The following is a 24,614-nucleotide window of genomic DNA, read 5'->3' on the forward strand; positions in this document are numbered from 1 at the left end:
AAGCAAACTGTCCAATTAGAGCCGGCGCCTCCAGCTTCCATCTTTGCCGACGTTTAATTAACATGCTCCTCTTGGCAGCTGCTGACAAGTTCCAGAAACAGGTTGTAAAGGGTTTTTGTCTTTACCCAGCATGGAAAATGAGGGGTGTTACATCGCGGGAACATGAATAGGTTGCATTTCAGCTCCCTCCTCCCCCCCCTCCGGCACGGAGAATGAAGGCCCGAGCGTGTGTATGTATGTGTGAATTGTGAGGGGGGCGGGGAGGGCGGGTTTGGAGGCCACAGAGACCTCCTCCCTCTCCCCTCACCCCTTCTTCCCCGGAGTCTTTGCTCCACAAAGGATCTGGATTCTGCTGCGTATTTGCCAGCTGGCACACTTTGGCCTCACGTCCCTGCTAGCCATACCAAAGCTCGCCATGTTGGTTCCCATCTCTGGGTCTCTGCCTGGGCTGTCCCTGTGCCATCCTTCTGGTAAACTCCTATTCAGCCTCCAAAACCCTGCTCAGGTGACCCGCTCTGGGAACCCCCCCTGGGCATTGAATGGGTGTCAGGGTTTAGGGTGGATGCTCGGTGTCTGGTTGGTCCTGTGAGCTACACTGTAAACCCCCTAAGGGTACGAAGTGTGTGTTACTCTGACCAGGGTGGTGGCTGGCGGTAGGAAGTGGGGAGACCTAAACTGCTGTGGAGGGAGGGAATGCTTGCTTGGCAGGGAGGAGGGAGGGCAGGGTTGGGGTAGAGCCATTGGCTCAGAGGAGCCTTCCCCTCATTCTCCCACCCTGCCTGAGTGCCCTTGTAATGGGACAGGGTCAAATGAAGGGCACAGTTTTCACAATGGGTGTGTTTCTGGGATGGTTGATGTGAAGTAATGAAGGGCCTTGGAGAGAGACCCCAGCCCAAAAACTGAGCCTGGCAGGGGGCACCAAGCTGGGGTAGCCTCCAGCACCCCAAATTCTTCCTCTTCAGGCCGGGATGATTTTCCTTGCATTGTGGGTGGCAGCTTGGTGTAGGAGGTCAGGACTGCGGCAGGAGGCCAGGCCTCTTGGGTCCTTTTCTCCCTCAGATTGGCCCTGCTGGAGCATTCACACCCATTCTACAAAGAATACCAAGGACATTTATTCATGGAGGCTGCTGTCTGCGTGGCACAGAGTGGTCTGGGGGACCCAGGGAGCAAGGGAGGTGCTGGCTGAGGGGCAGGCAGGGAGTGGAAGAGCCCAGCAGTTGGTGGCTGGCCTCTGAGTTGTCTCCTAGGAGGGCCCGGGTCCACTGCCAGCTCCCAGTCCCTCTCCTGCCTGCTTTCCTCAGGATGTGGCCACCAAGACCCCTGATGGCAGGCCTCCTTGCAACCAGAACCTGGCTTGGATGCCCATTTTGTCTATGACTCTTCCTTCTCCATTCTCAGGCAGGCCCCCTGGGATGAAGGGGAAGGGAAGGGAGGCACCCTGGGCCAGGCCATCAGGTGGGGTGCTGCTCGCCTTGCTCTTGTGTTCCCAGCTTGGTCAGCACCGCTCCTTTGGGAGCACCAAAACAGTCTGTGGAGCCTGCAGGGAGAAAGCCAAGAGTAGCGGGCCATTGTAGGGTCCTGCTATAGATCGCTGGGCACCTTAACCTTTTCAGGACAGGGTGGGCTTTAGAGGCAAGTGATCACAGCCTTGCTCTTCTCTCTCCTTAAATCCTGACATCCTCTCCTGCCATATCACTCAGCCTTTTGCCCCAGACACAGCTCTTTCCAAGCTCTAGCCCCCAAGGGGATCAAATAGTGCTACTGAGGCAATGGTAATGACCTGCAAGGACCCCAGTTTCTCCACGTGTACTGTGTGGACTCAAAGAGGCTGAACTTCTCTGAGCCTTAATTTTCTCACTTAGAAAGAGGAAAATAGTTGCACCTGTCATGTGGAGCTCTCTGGAGGGTTAGATGCAAAGGCACAAGAAAAGGCTTGGTGCATTCCACAGAGGAGCAAAGAAATGTGAGCTGATGGGAAGAAGAAAGGAGATAGAAAAGGAAGGAAGAACTAGCCTGAACTGATTGGGTGGATAGCGCCAGAACTGTCATTTCCACTGGAAATTGGGGCTCTGTCTCTGGGTGAGGAGATCCTCAAAGTCACAACCAGTAAGCAGCAAAGCCAAGTGTGTAGCCAGGTGACTTTCTATGCATTCCTTCCTGTTCAGAGTGCCATCCACATATTCGTGTGCCTGCTAGACTTGCAAGGAGTCTGATCCTGAGGCCACCAACCCTTGTGTGCCCACTCCAATCCAGGCAGGAGGGGTGGAAGCTCACATCCTCATGTCTTATGCTTTCTTTTTGCCCTTTTGGTGGTGGCATCCAGTTCTTAGAGCTGCCCCCCGCCCCCCCGGGATAATCTGCCTGTGCTCACCTGCTTCTCACCTGCCCCGGGAGTTTAAGGTTCTGAGGGCTTGAGGGTAGAGTCCTCAGGATGTAAGACCGTGCTTTTCGGCTCCTCAGGCATCTGCAGAGAGAGGACGGCAGCTCCAAGGACCTTGTCCCAGGCCAGGCGGGTGTCCCTGGTAGAACTAGAACAGCCTGGGCAAGACTGGAGCAGCGTATGGTGTGTGGCGAGCGCCACCTTGTGATCATTGTGCAGATCGCATGCCGAAGAGCAGGGCCGTCTTTTACTCAGGTATCGTGTCCCCTACACTGGGTTAGCCACTGTCCAGGGTGCTGGGGCACTGCGAGGACGAGACAGGGTCCTTGTCCCACTTAGAGCAATGGAAAAACATTCAGGTGATGAGCATGGTGACAGTACGATCTGTAAATGCACACAAGGGGCTCATAACACGCCTGGGGGGAGGGAGATTCCGGTTGTGCTGAACCCACTTTTGAAAGATGAGTAGTAGTGTGCCAGGGAGAGGCAGCATGGCAAACTCCCTGAACTGTAGGCAGGTCCAAAAGTGAGGTGGGGTGAGACCTAGGGGACGCCGGAAGTGGATGGGTAACTGGAGTGGGGATGGGGTGGATCAGCCTTGTCTTGGCTTCAAGGCTTAGATTTGATCTTAAAGACCTCACCTTGGGACACCTGGGTGGCTCAGGGGTTGAATGTCTGCCTTCGGCTCAGGGCATGATCTTGGAGTCTCGGGATCAAGTCCTGCATCAGGCTCCTTGCGTGGAACCTGCTTCTCCCTCTGCCTGTGCCTGCCTTTCTCTCTCTCATGAATAAATAAATTATATATACATATATATACATACACATATATATACATATATACACACATTTAATTTATTATACGTATATATGTATGTATACGTATATATGTATATGTATACATATATGTATATAATAATAACATACATATATATGTGTGTATATCTATCTATATCTATATCTATATCTATATCCATATCTATACCTCATCTGAGGTCCTGGGGGACATCTGTCTCATTCTGTCCTCTGGAAAGCCACCTCATCTCACAGGTAAACCACCCAGTTCCAGGGGCTGAAGGGATGACCTGATGGTGGCTCACTTCCACTGACACAGAATTAGATCTCCAAATCAAGCACCACTGAATGGTATTCAGCAGATAGAAGGTGTGAACTTAGAATAAATGATAAAGATCAAAACAGAACCACGAATGAACTTCTGTGTATGGGAATTGGTAAGATTTTTTTAGTTTATTTATTTCATTAGTGTTAGAGCCATGTGATTTCTTTCTTTTTTTCTTTTTAGCAATGTTTTTCTTTTTTAAAAAAAAAGATTTTAATTATTCATCATAGACATAGAGAGAGAGGCAGAGACACAGGCAGAGGAAGAAGCAGGCTCCATGCCGGGGGCCTGATGCGGGACTTGATCCCGGGACTCCAGGATCCCGCCCTGGGCCAAAAGCAGGCACTAAACTGCTGAGCCACCCAGGGATCCCCAGCCATGTGATTTCTAATTGTGGTGTTTAAAATAGTTTAAATTCTGGCTGTAAATATGGGATGAAAATGCTGCTAAAAAGAAGAAAGTTTATTAAGAATGTAATAACATAGAATATTATATAATAGACAGCAGGATCCCAAATTGGGCAAATACTCTCTGCTGTGTAAGAAAAATCTGGGCAGATTATTTTTTTTAATATTTATTTATTCATGAGAGACACAGGCAGAGGGAAAAGCAGGCATCCTGTGAGAAGCCTGATGTGAGACTCTATCCCAGAACCCCAGGATCACGACCTGAACTGAAGGGAGATGCTCAACCACTGAGCCACGTAGGCATCCCAATCTAGGTGGATTAAAAAAAAAAAAAGACTAGAAGGACATATACCCAAAATATTAGTAGTCATTAAATGAGGGAGATGGGATTTCTTTCTATTTTTTCCCTATTTCCAGATTTCTCTTAATGGGCTTCTATTTATTTTATAATAAAAAGATAATTTAAAGTGAATGAATTCAAAAGCATTATTAGTTATGAACATGAAATTGGTTTGTAGTTGGATATCAGTGAAAATTACTTGGAAAACTTCTGGTGTAGTTTTTAAAATAGCCATATGAAAGGCAGCAATGGGCAGATCTTTGCATTGGGGTCATAGACATAGGTGAGGTCATGAGGTCATGAGGAGAAGCAAGTGCAGGTAGCTGTCACCCCCCACCATCAAATGCAGGTAAACATCTCTAACAATGATTCCTCAGAAGAGAGGCCTGCCTGAAGTCACAGAAAACCCAAATTGTGCATATTTTTAAGGAAACAGGGGCACTTGGGCAGCTCAGTCGGTTAAGCACCTGCCTTTGGTTCAGGTCATGATCCCGAGCTCCTGGGATCAAGTCCCTCATTGGGCTCTCTGATCAGCGAGGAGTCTGCTTCTCCCTCCTGCTTGTGCTCTCTCTCACTCTCTCTCTCAAATAAATAAATAAAATCTTTAAAAAAAAAAAGTTAAAAAGAAACAGAGTTCTGTGATACCCTACTACTTTTTGCTTCTACAACAATGGTTCTCAAGTTGGGTTTCTGTACTGATACTTCTCTGGATGCTTAAGTAATGGAATGTCACAGAACCCAGTTTCTAGATCAGAATCATCTGGGAACTGATGACTAAATTGAAATTCTGGGTGCCTGGGAAGCTGCATTTTTACAAGGTCTCCAGGTGGTTCTTATGAAGTCTGAAGCTGAACAACCACATCGTGGTTCTTAACCTGGGCTACATATTGGACTTACGTGGAGAAGCTTTAAAAAAAATAATTGTAATGTCCAGGCCCTAGTCCCAGACCAATGAACTCCAAGCCTCTTGTGGCTGAGGCCTGGGCTTGGAGTGTCTTTAAGGCTTCCCAGGTGATTTCAACGCACAGGGAAGGGCCATGGTTCTCAGAGGTAGGTGTGGTTTTCATCAGAAACACGTGGAGGGCTTGTTGAACCATAGTGCCGGGGCCCACTCCTGAATTTGGGATTCAGGAGATCTGGGAAAGACTCAAGAATCTGTATTCCTAATAAGTTCTCAGGTGCTGCTGCCAGGGAGCACAGGGGACCACACTTGGGGAATTATTGCTCCAGAATAAAGCCTTCAGCCCCCAGGAGACACAGCCTCTGGATGGAGGAGCAGGGTGATGCAGGCTCTGTTCCCAACCCCCAGCTTCTAGTCCCTTAGCAGCCCAGCTGAAATGGGCAGGGTCTGTGGAGAATTCCATATCTCCCTTTGTGCAGATGAGCAAGTCTCTGGAACTCACCTCCCAGTAGATTGCATCCTCAAAACAGTTCTCATCAGCAGGTTGTCCCCAGAACGGTAATTTCAAAATAATCCCTAGAGAGAGTTGGGAGTTGCACGAGGTCAGGAACCCCTTCCTCTCAGCCTACCCAGCCCTTCCCGTTAGCTAGGAAGCACCACACACACACAACCCAGTCCTCCAGCCACAAGTGCAGAGGATTCCTGGGATCTCTGATCTGACATCTGGTACATGCTCTTGGGTGCCCAACCCATAGCAGCCCCACCTTCTCTGGCCCAGCCACTTCCACTCACCCACGATGATGCCGCCCACCAGGGCCATGGCCAGGGACACAAAGAGTCCAGCAGCCTGAAACTTGCCCTGCATGCTTGGGGTCCGGTTAGTCTTGAATCCATCAAAGCCAAAGGCTTGGGTAAGCCTGGGGTGGAGATCGGGATAGGTCAGGGCTCCACAGAGAGGCCAAGAAACCACTTGCAGTCGCCCCATAAATGTGGGTAGGCACCAAGGCTCCATAGACCCTGGCCCTGAACCTTCCCATGTGCAGTGGACAGATCAGATGGTCCCTAAGACACTTGAGGAAGAACAGAGGTTGGGGAGAGAGTCCCATGGACAGTGGTTCAGATTGGGGAAGGTTAGGGATAGAGACACTCTGTTGGACCCCAGAAGAACAGCGGGAAGGAGGAATGGAGAAGGACAGAGGGAGCTCAGGCTCCCCTGCACCTCCTCCATACTTACCCCTTTACTCCATACACATCAGTGTTGGCACAGGATGCTGTCACGGCACCTACGATAGCGCCAATGATGCCGGGGATGCCATGCAGGTTGTGAATGCCACATGTGTCCTGGACCCGCAGCCGGGACTCCAGGAATGGCTGGATAGGAGAGACAGGTATTGCTCAGGCCCTGGGCTGTGGCAAGGGTGTGGGGGAACCAAATACATGGAGCCCCAGGATTCTCCAGCCTCCAGCCCCTTCCCTAGGGAGCCCCCCACCTCCTGTCAGGAACATAGAGGCCCCTGGATTCTCCAGCCCTCAGCCCCTGACCTGGGCCCCTCACCGTTAGGTACGCAAAACCCAGGGTGGAGACAATGCCGCAGATGAAGCCAACGATGAGGGAGCCATAAGGCATGAGCATCATTTCAGCCGCCGTCCCCACAGCCACCCCTCCTGCAAGCGTGGCATTCTGGATATGCACCTGGGTGGGGCAGGCAGGGTGGGCTGGGGCTCAGTCCTCTCCCAGAGCCCAGCACACTCTGTGTGTGTGTGTGTGTGTGCGTGTGGGTGCATATGTGCACATGTGTGCTGCACCAGCAGTCTGGCCATTTCCCATGGGCACAAATCAATGTACTTGTGTCCTTGCAGGTGAGCCCTCTTGGCATGTCTGCACATTCCCTCTCTATCTGTATGCTCAGGCGTGCACGTCTGACGATCCCTACACACATATGTGCTGACGTCAGGACCTGTGGGGCCTACGTGCAGAAACGCCCACGCTGACATCTGTGGACATACAACAGGACCAGCTGACTTTCTCTGAGGCGCTACCGGCACCAGGTGCTATGCTGCCTGCCATGGGAATGATATCAGTACATTTCTACAAAAGCCCAGGAGGTAAGAACAGTTCTCTTTGGATGTTTGCAGAGGAGAGAATTGAGGTTCAGGGAAACCACACATCTAGCAAGAGGCAGAAAGGTATCCTGATTCAGGTCTGTGCGGAGCCAGAGCCCCTGACCTTGAATCTGTCCTGTGTCCTTGTCAGCATGTGTCTGATTCTCTTCCCCCTGATGCGTGTGTCCCTACCTCTCTGTGTGGTGTGTCCAGTGCATCGAGGGGCTCATGGCAGCATCCTGGAATAACAGGTACTCCTGGCAGTGTTCCAGCACACATATACCCGTGTCAAGAAGCTAGTCTCAGACTATGAAATATAGAGGTGGTCTTCTTTTTATAGAAAAATCTATCAACACCTATGGGGCTTGGCCCCTCCCCACTAGTGACAGAACAATCTGTCCAAATGGTGTGAGAGGGAGGACACTGTGAAACCATACCCCCCTATAAACCTCCCCAGGGGAGTGGACGGGCATCAAAGGAGTTCCCTTTCTGAGTATATGGCATGGGGCAGGTGAAGGCAGCTTTAGGAAGGCTGAGGGGCAGGCAGCCCGGGTGGCTCAGCAGTTTAGCACCACCTTCGCCCAGGGTGTGATCCTGGAGACCCAGGATCGAGTCCCATGCTGGGCTCCTTGCCTGGAGCCTGCTTCCCCTCTGCCTGTGTCTCTGCCTCTCTCTCTCTATGTCTCTCATGAATAAATAAATAAAGTCTTAAAAAAAAAAAAAGGAAGTCTGAGGGCCAATGTTTGGAGGATCCAAAGCCTGGCAGAGGGGAAGTGCCCCTGACAACCCTACTGGGCAGGTCTGATGGGGTGCTCAGCCCAGAAGAGGTGTCAGCACCCGAGGTGGGGAGAAGGAAAATGAGAAGAGCCACTCATCCAGAGCAACCAGTGTCACAGAATCTGGGAATCTGGCTCTAGGCTCTGCCAAAAACTAGCTATGGAATCTGACCAAATAATTTCTCCCCAAAACTCAGTTTTTTCATCTGTAGGATGGGTGTGATAATCCTGATGCTGTCTGCCTCACAGAGTTGCTGGTAGAGCCTGATGATCAGTGCCCAATGGGCTCAGGTCATACACCTTCCCCCAGAGCTCTCCAGGGTACCCCCCACTGCTCACCATGTCCAGCTTGCCTTTCTTGTGCAAGGCACTAGATAGTGCCACTGAGGTGAGCACGCAGGCTGCCAAGGAGCAGTAGGTGTTGATGGCAGCTCGGTGCTGGGCGTCTCCGTGATTGGACACAGCTGAGTTGAAGCTGGGCCAGTACATCCACAGGAAGAGGGTGCCTGGCCAGACCAGACAGGGCCCGTGGGCCCAGGAGGTGTTAGATGGGCCCCACAGAGCTCAGGCAGACATCCTGTCCTTAGTTCCAGAGATGTCATTGTGACTCACACGCCCCAGCAGTTTCACACCCCTGCAGCTTTACTCATGCTGGGGAGTCTTCCCAGAACATCCTCCTCGCCTTACTTATTATTACCTAACTTCCACTTGGCCCTCTACTCTGCTCCAGAAAGTCTACCCTGGCCCCATAACTGGGCTAAATGCCTCCCACCTTACTCCCATGGCGCCCTGAGGGAGGATCTTTTTCCCTACTGCAGGGAGATTATCTGGTAACATTGCCATCTCTGCCATCACCCCGTGAGGAGCTCCTTGAAGGCAAGGCTGGGTTTTAGGAGACCAGAGTGGGTGGTTGATATGTATTCTCTGGAATGAATGGACATAGGAAGTATGAATTCACACCTTATACTAGCCTAGGGGATGGAGTGACCTGTTCCTGGTTACCACTTTATCTGCTTTGTGGGATGCTAGGGAAAACAGGATGAGAGACCAACTTCTTCCAGCCCCATAGGAAAAAGGGACAAACATCTGAGATCCTCAAGGTGTATACAGGCAACACTCTCTGCCCTTTCCTCAAAGGGAACTGCCTTCTACCCACCAGACCATGTGGGGATCAGGTGTAATTATGGCAGCCTGAACTCCTCATGGAGACCCTCACCCATTATGGTGGGTCTCACTCCTCATGGTGATCCTCACCCATCATAAAGGTCCTCACCCAGCATGGCAACCCTCAGGCATCATGATGGCCTTTATCCATCATGGCCATCTTCACCCATCGAGGTGGCCCTCAATCATAGCAGTTCTTACCAATCATGGCAAAGAGGTCCGAGTGGTACACAGAGCTCTGCCTCTCCTTGCTCTGATGTAGGCCGGGTCGGTAGAGGATCCAGGTCACTGTGAGCCCAAAGTAGGCGCCAAATGTGTGGATAGTCATAGAGCCCCCTGCATCCTTCACCTGGGGTACAGGGATTTGTCAGGCTCTTCTCTCCCTCCCCTCTACTGGTACTTTCTTTCCCCTCCCCCATGAAACACACACACACACACACACACACACACACACACACACACAACTCCATCTGTCTCTGACTCCAGAAGCCCAGGACCCCCACAGACCAATTGGTTGGGAAGGGGAGAAAGTGGGGATCCCTGAGCCCAGGCTGTGAGCCTGTCGGCAAAACACCAGAGCATCTTCACCCAGCAGATGGCATTGTGTCTAGATGGGGAAATCCGGGCTTGGATGCTCCATCACAGAGTGGGAAGAGGTGAAGCAGAGCTAAAACCCAGGGCCGCCCCCTACCTGGCTTGTCAGCCACTAACTTCCACCGTATCTTAATTCCTGGGAGCCCTTTCCCTCCTTCCGGGCCTCTCCTCTCCACATTTCTTCCCCCACCCCCAACCACTCCCAGCCCAGCATCATGCAGTCTACACTGTCACTCCTCATCTCCCCAGCATCCTGCCACAGTTCTTGCCCTACACCTCCCAGCTGTCCTCCCCACCAACCCGCCTACCCCATCTCCACACTCCTCCCCTCTGTCCCCTGCAGTCAGAGCAGACAGATTGGTTTCTTCCTCCTCTGTCCCTTCTATGCCTCAAGTACCTCATTCACAAAGTGGGGGAGATTGCAGTGACTTAGCAGGGCTGTCTGGATGGTGAAACTAAACTCGTGTAAAGCACCTGGTGAGCGCCTGGTACCCTGCAGGTGCTTGGTTGACCTGGCCTTCCTTCCCATGTCCCCACCTCCCCTCTTTATAGCATCTTCTTCCTCCCCACTCCATACCAATCTCGGGGGAAACTCTAATCAGAATCACACTTGCTCCTTTACTTTAGTTGGGTAAATCCTGTCAGAGAGGTAAGCATGTTGTCCAGGGTCACACAGCTAGTTGTGGAGTTAGTGGTTGATGGAGCTGGGTTCCCTGGTTACCAGCCTGGCAGGTGCCTCTACTGGCTGTGGGACCTGGGGTAGGCCCTTTAACCTCAGCTTCCTCTTTTGTAAAGTGGGAGTAATGATTGCGCCTATCTCAGAGATGAGGATGCATGAGATCAGCCATGTGACTCATTCAGAGCAGGGCCCAGCCAAAGGCAAGTGCTCCTTACATGTCAGCAGTGATTGTTGTATTTTGACTTGGCACAGAGACAGGCCCAAAGGCTGTCGTGCATGGAAAGAATTTCTGTAGCAAGCTGGGAAGGATTTTTGAGGGCCTCTTCACTCAGGTCCAAGATACTACATTATCAGCCTATTTCAGATAATGCCCATTGGCCCCACTAGCTTCTTTCTTCTCCACACCTCCCACGCCAGCCAGGCCCCAAGGCCAGTGTGCTCAGCTTCTTTATATCTGTCGAACTACCACCATCTCCTTGTACTACCCCAGTCCCTGTCCCATTATCTCTCACAGGGTGACAAGGACAGCCTCCTTGCTGGGCTCCCTGCTCCCAGCTGTTCTCCTCACACCACAGCCAAAGCAGCATTTCCATTACACGTGTCTGACCATGCCGCTCCCCTGTCTGAAACCTTCCACAGCTCCCAATGACAAAAGTTGAGACTATTTAATGCCATCTCCAGGAGTCTTGATGATCCATGCTCCCCCCTCATTATCCCTCCAAGCCTTTCCTGCTCCCCCCTCCTCCAGCCAGGTGGAGCCATCAGAGACCAGAGACCTTTCACGGTGGGCCTCCCTCAAAGCCTATGCACTCACTGTTCCCTCTGCCATACTCTTTCACCTGGTTATTTCCCACTTGACTTCTAGCTTTGACATCTCTTTCTCCAGAAAGCCTCCCTGACCTGCCCTGCTGGTTCAGGGATCTTCCCTTTATGCCACAGAGATCTGACTCCACTCCTCATCACACTGCATGGTTACTGTCTATTTACTTTCTGGCTCCCTCACTAGATTGCGAGCTCCTTAGAGTCTAAGTGAGAGGCCTGCCCACCTCTGTATCACAGTGCCTGGAGCATTACCTGCCGTGCAGTCAGACTCCAAAATGCATTTACTTGACAAATATTTGTTGATCACTTATTAGGCATTGAACTAGGTGCTGGGGATACAGATAGTCCAGACAGATCAAGTTTATTGGAGAAAGAGAAACATTACAAAGAAAATAAACCAAGTCAATGTGAGAGAGAGTGCCTAGGGGTAGGGGGGCCAGTAAGATAGAGGGCAACACTGTGGGGTGGGGGGAGAATCTGGGAGGGTCTCTCTGAAGAGGTGATATTCCATCTGAGACCTCAGTAATGAAAACAAGTGAGGGATGAGCATTACAAGCAAAGGGAGTAGCAAATGCAAAGGCCCAGGGGTGGAACCAAGCTTGATGTGTTGAGGAGCAGACAGCAGTGTGTGGCCAAAGCACAGAAAGATGAGGAAAGAGTATATTATAAGCTTGGAAGGAAAGGCTAGGGGCAGAACATGTGAGGACTTATAGCAAATTTGGATTTTACTCGAAGTAAAATTTTAAAACCACTGGAGGGTTTTAATCAGGAGAATGGTCTTACATGCATGCATTATTGACAGGCCTCCATGGCTGCTGGTGGAGATTGGCCTGAGGTAGTGAGTGGGGCAAGGATGAAGATAGGGAGATGAGTTAGGAGGATGAGATATGGTGGTTTGGGCCAGTCTGGTAGCTGAAGAAAATGGCAAAATAAATGACTGAATGTAGTGTGACCTAAAAGAAAAAAAAAACAACAACACTTCTACCCCTTGTGGGGGGTGGGAATATTCCAGGCAGAATCCAAATGTAGAGGAGTTGGGGGCTAAGAAATGGATGAAGTCCCTGAATGGGTGGCATCCTGCAAAGGTGCCAAAGATGTATCTGAGCTAGAGTCAGAGGTCTAAGGTGCCCCTTACTGGGGCCATTGAATTGGCCAAATTCCAGGGGAATGATTCCTTCCATAGTCCATGTGAATGTCATCTCTGGAGTTGTGCAGTGTGCAACCTATGCAGCTGTACATGTTCACTGTGGCCATTCCCTTACAGATCTTCCCTTACAGATGTGCCCCCCCCAATACACTGGATCCCCCCCCCCCAAAAAAAATACACTGGATCCTTCTCTTGGCAGAGCAGTCTGAGAATGAGGTGTGTGTGTGCTCAAGAGCATGTGCGGGAACACACATTCTTCCCATCCAATATGCAGGAAAGAGAAAGGAGGGAGAAAACCACTATAGGAGGAACCCCTGCTTTGCCCAGGTGTTGGACTGATTTGCTGGGTGGACCACCATCCCTGTCCAATAAGTGTCATCACTCTCCCTTTAGAGATGAGGAGACTGAGGCTCACAAAGTTAAGTGACTGGCCAAGGTTGAATTGAATCCAGCTCACATGCCTCCCAAGCCCTCTCTTTCTTTCCTTCCCTGCTGTTACCCCAAGTATCCCCCCCCCCCAATTCTGAGCCCTGCTCACCTCTAGCAGATTGAGGAGGATAAACTCATTCACCGAAAAGAGGGTCACTTGGAAGAGAGTCATGATGAGTAGCTGAACAGGGCTGACTTTGCCCAGAACTGCCCCGAAGGCCACACAGACAGAGCCCACGCAGAAGTCTGCATTGATGAGGCTGTGGGGAGACAGGTCAGGGGAGGTGCTGAGGCAACAGCAAAAAGTGGCACTCCAAGTCCCCAGGTTGAATCTGGACGTTGGTCGTCTGTGAATTTGGGCTCATGGCTTAACCTTTCTGAGACTCAGTTTCATGGTGTGATCATGAGCATATCACATCTTAAAGCTACTCTAGGAATGAAAAGAAATAGCACATGAAAGGGCCAGCACAGCAGTGACCATACCAGATGCCATACCCTTCCTCCATGGCCCCCATCCCAGTGCTCCTTGCAGGTAGCTTGTGTTCAGGGCACCCAGGTCATCTGGCTGCTGTTATGGAACATGCCCCCATATTTGGGGGCTTGCCCTGTCCTCCATCCTCTATATGCTCTTCCAGAACCTCTTCTGACTCCCTCCTCTTTCAGGAAATCTTCGATTCTTCCATGCAGATATGGTCTCCGCCTCCAGACCCTTATCTCTCACTCTATACACACCTCTTCTGCTGGCTACCAGGCCCCTGCTTGGGTTTGAGCTCTCATGGCCTCCTCTTCACCTTACCTAGGAGAGAGGTTCTGTGTCCAGGGAAGAGAGAGAGGCCCTTCTGCAGGAACTAGGGAGCTGGGGGCTGGGTAGAGGGGGGTAGGAAGACCAACAGAGAGAACAGAGGTAGAGGAGCATCTTGGTTCTCCTTAAGTCTGGACCCTGAAGGGGTGGTGGAAGGGGAGGAGGGCGGGGGGTGGGGGTGAATGGGTGATTTGCACTGAGGCGGGTACTTGACGGGATGAGCACTGGGTGTTATTCTGTATGTTGGCAAACTGAACACCAATAAAAAATAAATTTACTATTAAAAAAAAAAAAGTCTGGACCCTGAAAGCCCAGCTGGGCAGCAGAGGGTTGATGAAGAGGTGGATATCCAGGTAGATGTCATGTAGCCAGATGAGACCCTGGTTCCATCCACATGGAAGGCCTGCCTAATCCAGTCCTTCTTGGGCTCAGCCAGTAGCAAAGCTGTCCTGGATTCCAAGACAGAGTCATGAGAGTTGTTCATGGAAGTGGGGCAAGGTGTGTAGGGACAGTAGAAGCTACTTTCTCAAGCCATTCACATCCAGAGGAAGGGCTCCCTGCCCCATGCTGAAAGGTGTGTGTGTGTGTGTGTGTGTGTGTGTGTGTGTGTGTGTGTGAAAGAGAGAGAGAGAGAGAGAATCAGGAGCGAGAGGTGAGAAGCCAGCTAATTGTAGGGCCAGGGTGTAGAATGGGGGCTGCTCTGTCGGGGTCCCTCCCAAGATGAGGATATTCATTGGAACATCTCCTCCACTATGAGCCTTGTTTGCTGCTGAATGAATCATGGCAGTTACTAAGTGCCAGGCACTGAAATACCCCTGTTCAGTACTGCATATGCCTTCCTGTGCCATGCCCAAACCTGAGGGGACAGGTACTATTACTAGCCACATGATAGGGTTGGAACAGAGAGGCTTATTAGAGAGGCTGAGTTATTTGCTCATGTTCCCATGACTGTAGCCAGAAGACCAGCTGACAGAGGTGACCTCAGAGAGGGAGAGGCCCGTACTTTGGGCCATCAGCTGCCAGGAAATAGAGGTTTGCCTGTCACATCTCAGGAGGTCCCCAGAGGCTCAGGGAGAGCCTGCACAGGGCATCCCCCTACAGGTGGGACCTGGGGTACTCTTCAGCAGGGCAGAAGCCAGGAGGAGGGTCTGGGGACAACCGGATCATCCAGGACTTAGCACAAGAATTGGCTCCAGCTCAGTGGCTAAAAATCAATTCCTTGAAAGCCAATTTGCCAAAACTCAATTTGTCAAGTGACCAACTTGCCAAATAACTGATTCACCAAAAACTCACCAGCTCATAAGTGTATGATAATTCCCTTTGACAATTTTTAAAAAGTCGTATACTTCTGTTTTTCATTTAGCCACAGCTCTTTTGCTTGGGTGACAAGGATATCCCAGGTGTTTCCATACTTTAGGTCTCGGTCTTTGAGACTGAGACTTTCTTGTGTGTTTTGAACTGCATGGTGATATGCATGTCAAAGATTTTGCATACAAAAGACTGACTTATTGGTTCTAACACGTCTTCTATCTAGTCAACTGTTTTTTTTTTTTTCAGTTTCTCTTAAGTCATGGCTTCACTGATTGGCTTGTGTGAAGTAATATCTGGCAAGTATTTGGCAAATGTTTTACGTTTCAGACACCTGGTCTATGATCCCCGGTGGGGCCCTCTAAGTGACAGCAGGGGTTTGCACGTTGAACGTGGTTTTCTTTTTCTAAACACATCCAGCAGGCTAAGGAGTGTTCGTTTGCACATCCGCCCCGCCTCCAGACCCCGCCCCGGGCCTCGGGGCCCGCCTCTCACCCTAGCCCCACTCCACCCCTTCCCCGCCCCCCAGCCTCCGACCCGGCCCCGACCCGCCCCCTCGGCCCCGGCCCCGCCCCCGCTCACTTTTCCACGCCCACGCGAATGTTGCCCCGGTAATAGGAGTGGAACCAGCCCTGCATGAGCAGCGCCCACTGGATGCCGAAGGCTGCCAGCAGGAAGTTGAAGCCCACGGAGCTGTAACCGTAGCGCTGCAGGAAAGTCATGAGGAAGCCGAAGCCCACGAAGATCATCACGTGCACATCTTGGAAGCCTGCGGGGAGAGCGCAGTCGGGGTCTGGGTGACCTAGCCCTCCCTCGCCCTGGGTCTGGGCCGGCGCTGACTGGCGCAGTGCCTCTGTCTTCCGGGGCCGCCGACCCCCCAGGTTGCCTCCGGAGCCCCCTCCCCACCTCTGCCTGCATCTGGATCCCGGGGCTAGGTGCAGTCAATGAATAGTTCTGCTGGCCATAGAACAGCCACCACCCCTATCTTGTCCTAAGACCCTCTGGAGGGGGCTGGGCTGGGGGGACCGAGGTGAATCCCCCACACTTTAGACCGCTTGTTCTGATGCCAACAAATGCTTGAGCGCTCCCTCAGGAGATGACAGCCTCCTCTCCACCCTCACCCAGGGTGGAGGTGGGCAGCTGGGCATTTGAAATTGGGGCGGGGCTGGGCTCACACCTAGAATCTAGGGCCTAGAACCCAGACTCTCTGCAGCCTTGCTCCTCAACTCCATTTTTTTAGTACAGAGAAGTTAGTCTCATCTGGGCCTGAGTCCCTTGAGGGACCAAGCACATGAGTTGATCACCTCCCTCAACCCACGAATGTCACATTCCACCTCCACCCCCAGCAGGTGCACTTTCTTGCACCATGAGACCCGAATTTGGATCCTAGTTCCTCCATCTGGCAGATGACTCTGGAAAGTCAGGTAACATCCTTAGGTCTTAGTGCCTTCTGTAATACTTTCTCACAAAGTCTGCAGAGATTAAATGTGGATGTGTGGGTAAACCACCTAGCAGTGTCTGTCCCACTTGCTCAAAATGGACAAGTGTCATTATTTACTGTTGCTTTATTTTTATTTATTGTTACTTAGGCATAGGCTAACTCTGGGTTGTTTTTTTTTTTTTTAAGATTTTATTTATTCATGAGACACACAGAGAGGCAGAGACACAGGCAGAGGGAGAAGCGGGCTCCGTGCAGGGAGCCTGACGTGGGACTCGATCCGGGGCCTCCAGGATCAGGCCCTGGGCCGAAGGCAGCACTAAACCACTGAGCCACCTGCGCTGCCCTAATTCTGAACTTTTCTACAAATTCTAGAGTCCCAGAAAATAATAGCCAAGTGCTTTAGGAAACAGTTACAAAAATAGAAGGCCGTAAGAGGAACTACAGATGCCACAGGAGCCAGATTGAAGGTTTCCCACTGCCCAAATCTGGGACGATTTGAGCACCAAAATTATGTACTGTAATGAATTAAAAGCATTACGAAATAGGAACTCGGAATAGGAAATAAATTAGATCATGGGGAGGGCTCTTGCTTGGAACAGAATGCTGAGGGCCAGACAGTTAAATGTGGAATGAGCACTGAGGTTGGAAAATCGTGATTTTCACAGTAAAGATTCCATCAGTGGGTGCTAAATCCAGGGAGAAATTTTGATGAAGAGCAGAACATTTGCATTGTTTTCAAGAGTCTCCCTTAGATGTGAGTTGCAAGGGATTGAAAAAAAAAAACCCCAGAAATTATGGAGTGGAGAAACAGGACTACATCTTCACTGGGTGATCAAAATTAACGTCACCAATGAGAGACAGGTGGGTATCACGGGCCTTCAGATGTGATACTCTGAAGAAGACGTATTACCTGTATGGTCTTCCAGCCCAGCAGGCATTAGCCTCATCTACTCACGAGGAAGCACCAAACAGTAAAACAAGTAACAGACTGTTAGAAAGGAGGGGGGTGGTGAGGCTGTCTTCTTGAAAAATGTCAATGTCGTGGAAGACAAAGAAAGGCTGCAGAAACATTCCAGGTTAAAAGGAGCTAAAGAAATATGCCAAGTACGTTCAATACCTAGCTCCAAACTGGATCCTGGATTGGGCAGGTGGCATGCAAGGAGAGCTGTAAAGGTGGTTACTGACCCTTACTGCAGGGTCTTTGCCCGTGGCCTTGCCCTGCCCGGGGTGCTGCTCCTGCAGCACAGCCAATGACCTCTCTTCCTGCAGTTCTCAACAAAGCATCAGCTCATCACAGAGGCCTACTGGACTCTTTAGTTTAAAGTTGGTTCTCCCCCTCCCAGCCCCCTCTTCCTTCCTTTTTGTTCTTTTTATTTTATTTTTTATTTATTCATGAGAGACATAGAGAAAGGCAGAGTCACAGGGAGAGGAAGAAGCAGGCTCCCCATGGGGAGCCCTGATCCTGATGCGGGACTTGATTCTAGGACCCCGGGATCATGCCCTGAGACGAAGGCTGATGCTCAACCACTGAGCCACTCAGGTGCCCCCTTTTTTGTTCTTATTACAGTCTGCAGTTGGGTATGTTTGGCCCGCTAGAGTGGTAAATGCCCAGAAGGTGAAGCTGTGCCTGTTTTCCTCGGCCCCATTGTTCCCAGCACCTGTGAGAGTGCCCTGGAGACTGTAAAGATCTGTGAATGAATGATGACTGTTGTCACCTCAGCAGTACCCAAGGGTGCCAGCTGAGCAGCAGTCAATGAGCCCTAGGTAGGATTTCACGGGCAAGAGAGGCTGCAGGTTCTCTCCAGTCTGACACCTCCTGCCCACGGGGGTGGATAGCCTGGCTAAGGTGGGGGCAGCAGTGCTTATGCTCCAGCGGCCCTAACCTTGCCTGTTCCCAGCTGCCCCTTCTGTCCCCCCATCTCCACCCCGCCCCACGGCCCCCTTGGCTAGTGGCCACCTGGAGGTGGCTTAGGGGAGAGGCGCTGGCACACTGCAGGATACGTATGGGTGGAGGGCATACAAGCTGGTGCAGGAGAGCCATGAGTCTCACCCCAGTGTGGTGCCCTGAGCTGCTGTCTGGAGGCCTGTGCGAATTTGCAGGAACAAACAGCAGCTCAGTGTAGGTTTCACGATGCATGCAGTTGATTTTCGTGCATTATCGCGTTTTATGGTTTATCACGTTTCCAACTGTTGTGGGGGAATCTGAGCTAATGCGTGTGAAGCACCATACGTGGCATTATGGTTATTCTTGGGAATAACGGATGGGTGGCAGACTGGAGGAGAGGTGTGAAAGAGGGAGGTGACATTTTCAGACTACAGTTCCAAGCAGCGGGGAGAGGAGCTGGTAGGAGGGCAGGGCTGCTGCTAATAGATGCAGGGAATTAGGAGCTGGTTGTAGAGGGGGGGGCTGGGTCTAGTGCTGGCTTTGGGGTTCAGAGGACCACAGTGGGGGAGGGTGGGGGAGTCGTGAGGGGTGGCAGGGCAGGTGGAAGGAAGGGAGGCTGGCTGTGCGGGGTGGTGCGGGGACCTGAGACGGGGCAGGCCCCGCAGATGGAGCTGTGACTCAGAATGTAGGCACAGTGAGGGGGAGACAGCAGCCGAGAGCTGGCCTGCCTTTGAAGCTAGCAGGCCGGACAGGGAAGGCAAGGCGCTGGCAGGGGGTGGGAGGAGCCCCTGGGTAGAGGAGCGTCACAGAGGTTTGGTGGCAGAAAGGAACCATATGGGCAGGGGCGGAGGGTGGGTGTGGTGGGTGGGGGGTACCTCCTGGGGCATATCTGCAAATTCAGGACTGACTCTCCTTCTCAGTGCACGGTCCCTGCCTGCCCTGTCTCGCCACTTCTCTGACCTCCACAAGTCCCGGGTGTCCTGACGTCTCTCTTTGCCTCTCTCTGGGGGTGTCTCTTTCTCCCTTGCTCCCACCTCAGGCCCACAGACACCAGCTTCTCTCTCCTTGGGCACCTCCTTGTTCCTTCGCTTGCTCCCTTTCTGCTTATCTCCCAAACTGGTCCTAATTTAGAACCCCAACCTACTACTTGATTAATTAATGTTTTATAAAGTTTGGGGCTACCTAAACTGCGTTTAGTGGTCATGGTTTGAGGATCCCAATTGTGTGACCTTTGGGAAGGACATAATCTCTCTGATCTGCAGTTTCTTTTTCTGTAAAGTGGGGATAGTACTTGTGCTCGGGTAGTGCTCACCCCAGAGCTTTGTGGTGCACATTTAATGACTTCATCCAGCCCTGGGTATAGGCCTGCCTCTTTGGCAATCGACCAATTCACTATTTCTCTTTTTCTCTTTCAAGTCTCTCCCTGTGTTTTGCACTGAGTTGGCAACTTGTTGTAGATCAGTGGAAGTTTTTTTTTTTTAATTTTTTGTTAACTTTTTATTTATTTATGATAGTCACAGAGAGAGAGAGAGAGGCAGAGACATAGGCAGAGGGAGAAGCAGGCTCCATGCACTGGGAGCCCGATGTGGGATTCGATCCTGGGTCTCCAGGATCGCGCCCTGGGCCAAAGGCAGGCGCTAAACCGCTGCGCCACCCAGGGATCCCTGAGATCAGTGGAAGTTGATGAAACGCCTCCCCTTCTCCCTCTTTCCCCAGCTTGGGGTGACACAAGCAGCCCTGCTCTGCCCAGAATCTGTCCTCTCAACCTGGAGACCCAATCACCACCATCATGGAGCGCGGCTGGCATGCCAGCTTGCAGCCACGAAAGCTGCCACCAGGGGGCACCAGCGCATAACTGTTCCACTCTTCACCCCTTGCTAGCTCACACTCTCCCCTAACTCCAGGATGGGTCCCTCGTGAAAGGAGCCTCATCTCTGAAATCTGAGGACAAAGTTTCCCATGCTGCTGGATCACAGCACCCTCCTCCACCCTGCTGCACCAGAACAGAAAGTGGTGCCCTGCCTGGTGCAGCCTGGTGCCGTCTCCTTTCCCTTTTCTGTAGTCCAGCCTAGCCCAGCCCAAACTTTCTTTGAGGCCTCCTGGCTGAGTCCCTCGCTCCCCCAAGGCTCTGTGCCTACCTCCCCCACATCTCAGAGCCAAACACAGAACCACCCCATCACCACACAGTCTCCTGGCGATGGCACAGAGGCCGGCGGAAAGCAGGTGGGCTGTGGGGTGGGATGGCTCAACCAGTCCCTGCCTGTGCCCCTGACACAATGCTGAGAGTCCTGGGAAAATCTCTAACCTCCACTTCTGACACCACAAGATGGAAAGAAATGCCCTGCCTGACAGAGCATGCAAAAAGCACTTGTAAGTGGGGAGAGCACAAAGGAATTTAAAGGCTATCATCGTTGAAACTAATATTCAGGGAGACGTTCTTAGGCCCTATCTCTAAAGAGACGCTAGGCCTCCACTCACATACCGTGGGTGATGGAGCACTCACTCCCCTCTGAGGACACTTGACACCAGCATTTACTGTCCCTTCACTTCATGCCACCAGATGTTCCCCACCAGTCACCTGCCATCTTCAATTTTCCTGGAAAGCCAGTGCATTAAATAACATTCCCACTTCATGGATGAGCACTGAGGCTCACTCAAGTGATGGACCCAGATCTGCTTAATTCCAAAGTCCATGTTACATGGACTGCTTGTGGGAGAGCTTGTCCTTTATTAAATGGAGCTGAATCTGAGATGCAGTTCCCAGGATTGCAGAGTGAGCCTGGCTGCTGTGGCCTCATGAAACAGTCTTTCGGGTGTTGAAACTATGGCATCCTCTGCCCTGGGTCATCTCCTAGAAAGGTGTCCTGTTCATCCTTCCGCCAAGTTTTAGGATCTTAGACTCCGATGGATGGCTCCTCCTCCTCGGGCCAACCCCCCCCCCCCCAACACACACACACACACACACACACACACACACACACACACACTGCCAACAGCCACGTAGGCCCCAGAGCAGCAGCCCATGAGGAAGCTCTGTGTTCAGCAGCCAGTGCCTGTAGCACAGGCTTCTGAGGGCACTGCCAGGGCAGGTCCCCAGCTGGCTCTGTGCCTGCTGCCTGCCAAGGGGCCCAAGCCTGGGGAGCAGTCCCAAGGCCTTTCTGAGCCCCAGCCTGAGCCAGTTGGAGCTGGACTCCTCTGGAAACCAGAGATGCCCAGCAGGCTACACTAATCCCCTGGGCAGGAATGGGGCCCATGCAGGTATTATGTTGACAGCTTAGACCCAAGAGCCCAGAAGGTACCACAAGGGTGTGACCTCATCTCATGCCCCTGGGAATTGCCACACTGGAGCCCACTTGTGCCAAGAGGCTATGTGCACTCTAACTCCTGACCATAACCACAATGACCAAGTGGACCTGAAAAGGGTCTGGCAAGAGGAAAGGGGGAAGATGAGCCAGGATGAAGGAGAGAGGTCCAGGAGCCCAGGGTCTTACTCTGGCTCTTTGGTTTCCTAGCCACTCCCCCTCTCTGGCCATAGTCTCTTTGTCTGTAAAATGGAAGCCCCAACAGTGCCCTCCTTGTAGAGTGGTGGGGGTGTCAAAGGAGAGAACACATGCCTGCTATCTTGCATTGTTCCACTATTTGCCAAGGAATCCTGAGGCCAAGGGTCTCTCCCTGTACTTCTCTCCTCTCTGTCACTTCTTATGTGATGACCAAGAGCTTCCTAGCACCCATAGGGGAAATGGCAGGAGAAACTGAAGCCCTCTTTCATGGCTGGGGCTGTCTCATCCCCCTTAGCAACCTCCCTTCTTTCCCTTTTGCAAACCCTACCCTTGGGCCACTCTGCACCACTCACCTGCTCCCAGTAGCCTGCCCTGCTTCCCCCCTCCTCACTGTTGCACCTCCTTGCAGGAAGCTGTCTCAGATCTCTTCTGCCTAGAGAAACTGACACCATTGAGGACAGGGTGTGGGGATGCTCTCGATGAGTCTGGGAGCCCTTTGGGGTCAGAGACCCAGGATGCACATCCAGAGTGGCCATAAGTCTTGGTTTGTTGGAAGAGTCATGATTTACATCTGTGTCCTGGCAAATTAATGCTAGCACAACTCCCTCACCTCATCACTCTCAAAAGTGTCATTGATTGAGAAATTATATGGCCACCCTATAGGTAAGCAATTGTTGTGTGAATAAATGAAGGTGGATGTGGATGGAGTGGGGATAGGTACTGGGGAGATGTGAGGACTGCACCCCTCATTGGGGAGGTTCTGAGCTCCTATTATTTTAGGGCTTTGAGACTTTCCATCATTTGGATTCATCAAAGAACCTATTAATTATTGAAGCCCATGGAAGACCTTGCCTCCCATGCTTTGCTGAGAGGCTGGCTTTATGGCTAAGAGATAAGCAAGAACGAGAGCAAAGGAGTGGAACTGGCAAAGGAGGACCTCAGGCTTGCCTGCCTCTTCATTTGCTGGGTCAGTCCAAGGAGAGTAAAGGGGTCAGTGAAGGGCAGATTTGGAGATAAATTCTAAGGCTACAGCTGTTAAGATCTGTTAAAACATGACCCTGAGTGGAGCCCAGTAGAGGCTGTGGTCTCAACCAGCACAAGGCACACTGTCCTTCTGTCACTTCCCTCCTTCTAGGCACCATATTTCTCTTATTGTAGCCTGTGTTGGGTTAGCTTTTTGGCAACCATTTAATATGGCTGTCTCCCACTGAGTTGGCATCCCCCTCACCCTTGTCTTTATTCATGCAGGTCACCATCTTGAATGTATGCAGTTATTTGTTTGGATCTAGGTAAAATGTTATTTCTGGAGGTAAAGACTCCCATTACTGAGGGTATTCAAGCCATGCAGGGAACGCTAGTTGGCATAGGTGGCTGTTGCTGATAAGCTTTAGAGTCCCTGCCGAGACTAACAGTCCACCACCATGTGAGCACCAACAATTGGAATGAATGTCATTGGCTGCTGGTATATGGCATGGAAAATCAGAAAACGCAAGGGCATGGAAAGAGCCCTGGGCTAAGACTCTGGAGGTTGGGCCAACCTGAGTGACCTTGAGCCAGTTTTTCCAACTCCTGAATCCTAGGCCATCTGTGCTTTAGTGCTTCTCCAGTAATTGCTCCATTAGGACGTGAGGGCTCCATGGCCAGCACCATGGCAGAGCTTGACAGGCACTGTGTCACACCAGCCTCACCCCAGCCCTTTAAGGCAGGTGCTCTTATTGTCTCTCTTTGACAGATGTGGAAATGGAGTCTTGGTGAGGTGGACACGTGCCTAAGGTCACCCACCTGGTTAATGGCAGAACCATGACAGAAGTGAGGTCTGGCGATTCCAAAGCCATGCCCTAACCACAGCACCACAGACACCAGAGAATTCAGGATGTTGGTTCTTCCTCTCCAAGCCAGAAGGGGGTGGGTGCCACCATCCCACACACGCCTCCCCACACAGCAGGACTGGCAGGTCAACGAGCCATCCTGCAGCCTGTGACATGGGACCTACCCCCTTCTGTGGAGAGTACGGGCACAGCTGGACAAGGGAGCCGGGTTCACCCTCTGGTTGGTGACTGAGATGGGACTCAGGACAAGTAGGGCTCTCTGCCAGGGAGGCTGGAGGCCTCTGATGGCACCCCCAGTGAGCTCCCTCTGGTGAGTTTTCCCTATTACCTGAACACAGGGAAAAGGAGTTGGTGCACATGTGGCCATTTCTCAAGCGTGCTCTGCAGAGCCTGGCGGGTGCCCAGGTGGGGAGGCCGGGTGGGGAGGGCCAGGGGGCTGTGAGCAGCTGCCTCCTCCACCCTGCCCGGCCCACCCACTGTTCCCGAGGAGCAGCAGGCCCCGCAGGTGCGCGGTGAGGCAGGGCTCCGGCGGACCTGCCTGCGAGGTGGCCAGACTTACTCGGGTAGCGGTAGTAGAATTCATTCTCCAGGTCGCTGGTGGAGTTCTCAGCCTCCTTCTTGTCGATCCAGTGGGGATCGGCATCCATGTCATAGCGCACAAACACGCCGAACAAGACCACCAGGGCCACCTGCAGGAGCAGGCAGGTGACCGGCAGCCGCCAGCGGAGGTTGGTGTTCCAGACCATGCTGCGGGGGGCGCTGGCCAGGGAGGGCGGCGGGCACTTCGGACCGACGCTCGCAGGCCGGGGAGGCTTATAAGACCCGGGCAGGGGCGGGGCGGGGCGGCCGCGTCGGGTGGCGGAACAGCTGACCCGGGTGCGCCCGCGCGCTCGCCCAACCGGCAAGGGGACCGCGGGCTCGGGGCTCGCCTCCATCTCGCCCCCCAGCCTCCCCCGTCGGGGGCCCCGCGGCGGGAGCTGGGGCGGAGAG

The 24,614-nt window shown here is 52.2% G+C and overlaps 1 protein-coding gene and 1 long non-coding RNA gene across 3 annotated transcripts; one reads left to right on the forward strand and one right to left on the reverse strand.

Annotated features, from left to right (window-relative positions):
• On the forward strand, positions 1-16,476 carry LOC112921711 (uncharacterized). Its single transcript, XR_003235297.2, has 5 exons — positions 1-101; positions 2,461-2,635; positions 7,006-7,251; positions 15,219-15,268; positions 15,588-16,476. It is a non-coding gene; the product is annotated as an uncharacterized lncRNA (long non-coding RNA).
• RHCG (Rh family C glycoprotein) lies at positions 36-24,614 on the reverse strand. 2 transcript variants are annotated; one of them, XM_072737273.1, is made up of 11 exons: positions 24,184-24,453; positions 15,552-15,738; positions 12,969-13,119; positions 9,390-9,537; positions 8,364-8,530; positions 6,701-6,838; positions 6,380-6,516; positions 5,938-6,062; positions 5,648-5,721; positions 2,372-2,464; positions 36-1,089 (listed from the first exon to the last, which is right to left on the reverse strand). In XM_072737273.1, exons 1-10 carry the CDS (start codon positions 24,368-24,370, stop codon positions 2,396-2,398), a joined length of 1,383 nt encoding a protein of 460 aa, XP_072593374.1. In that variant the 5' UTR covers positions 24,371-24,453; the 3' UTR covers positions 36-1,089; positions 2,372-2,395. The 2 variants fall into 2 exon arrangements, with proteins under 2 accessions (XP_072593374.1, XP_025856829.1); XM_026001044.2 differs by lacking the exon at positions 36-1,089 and adding an exon at positions 1,091-1,537 and having other exon boundaries at positions 24,184-24,614.

Source organism: Vulpes vulpes, chromosome 14 (genome assembly GCF_048418805.1).
Source record: "Vulpes vulpes isolate BD-2025 chromosome 14, VulVul3, whole genome shotgun sequence".
In the NCBI taxonomy this organism is placed as follows: domain Eukaryota; kingdom Metazoa; phylum Chordata; class Mammalia; order Carnivora; family Canidae; genus Vulpes; species Vulpes vulpes.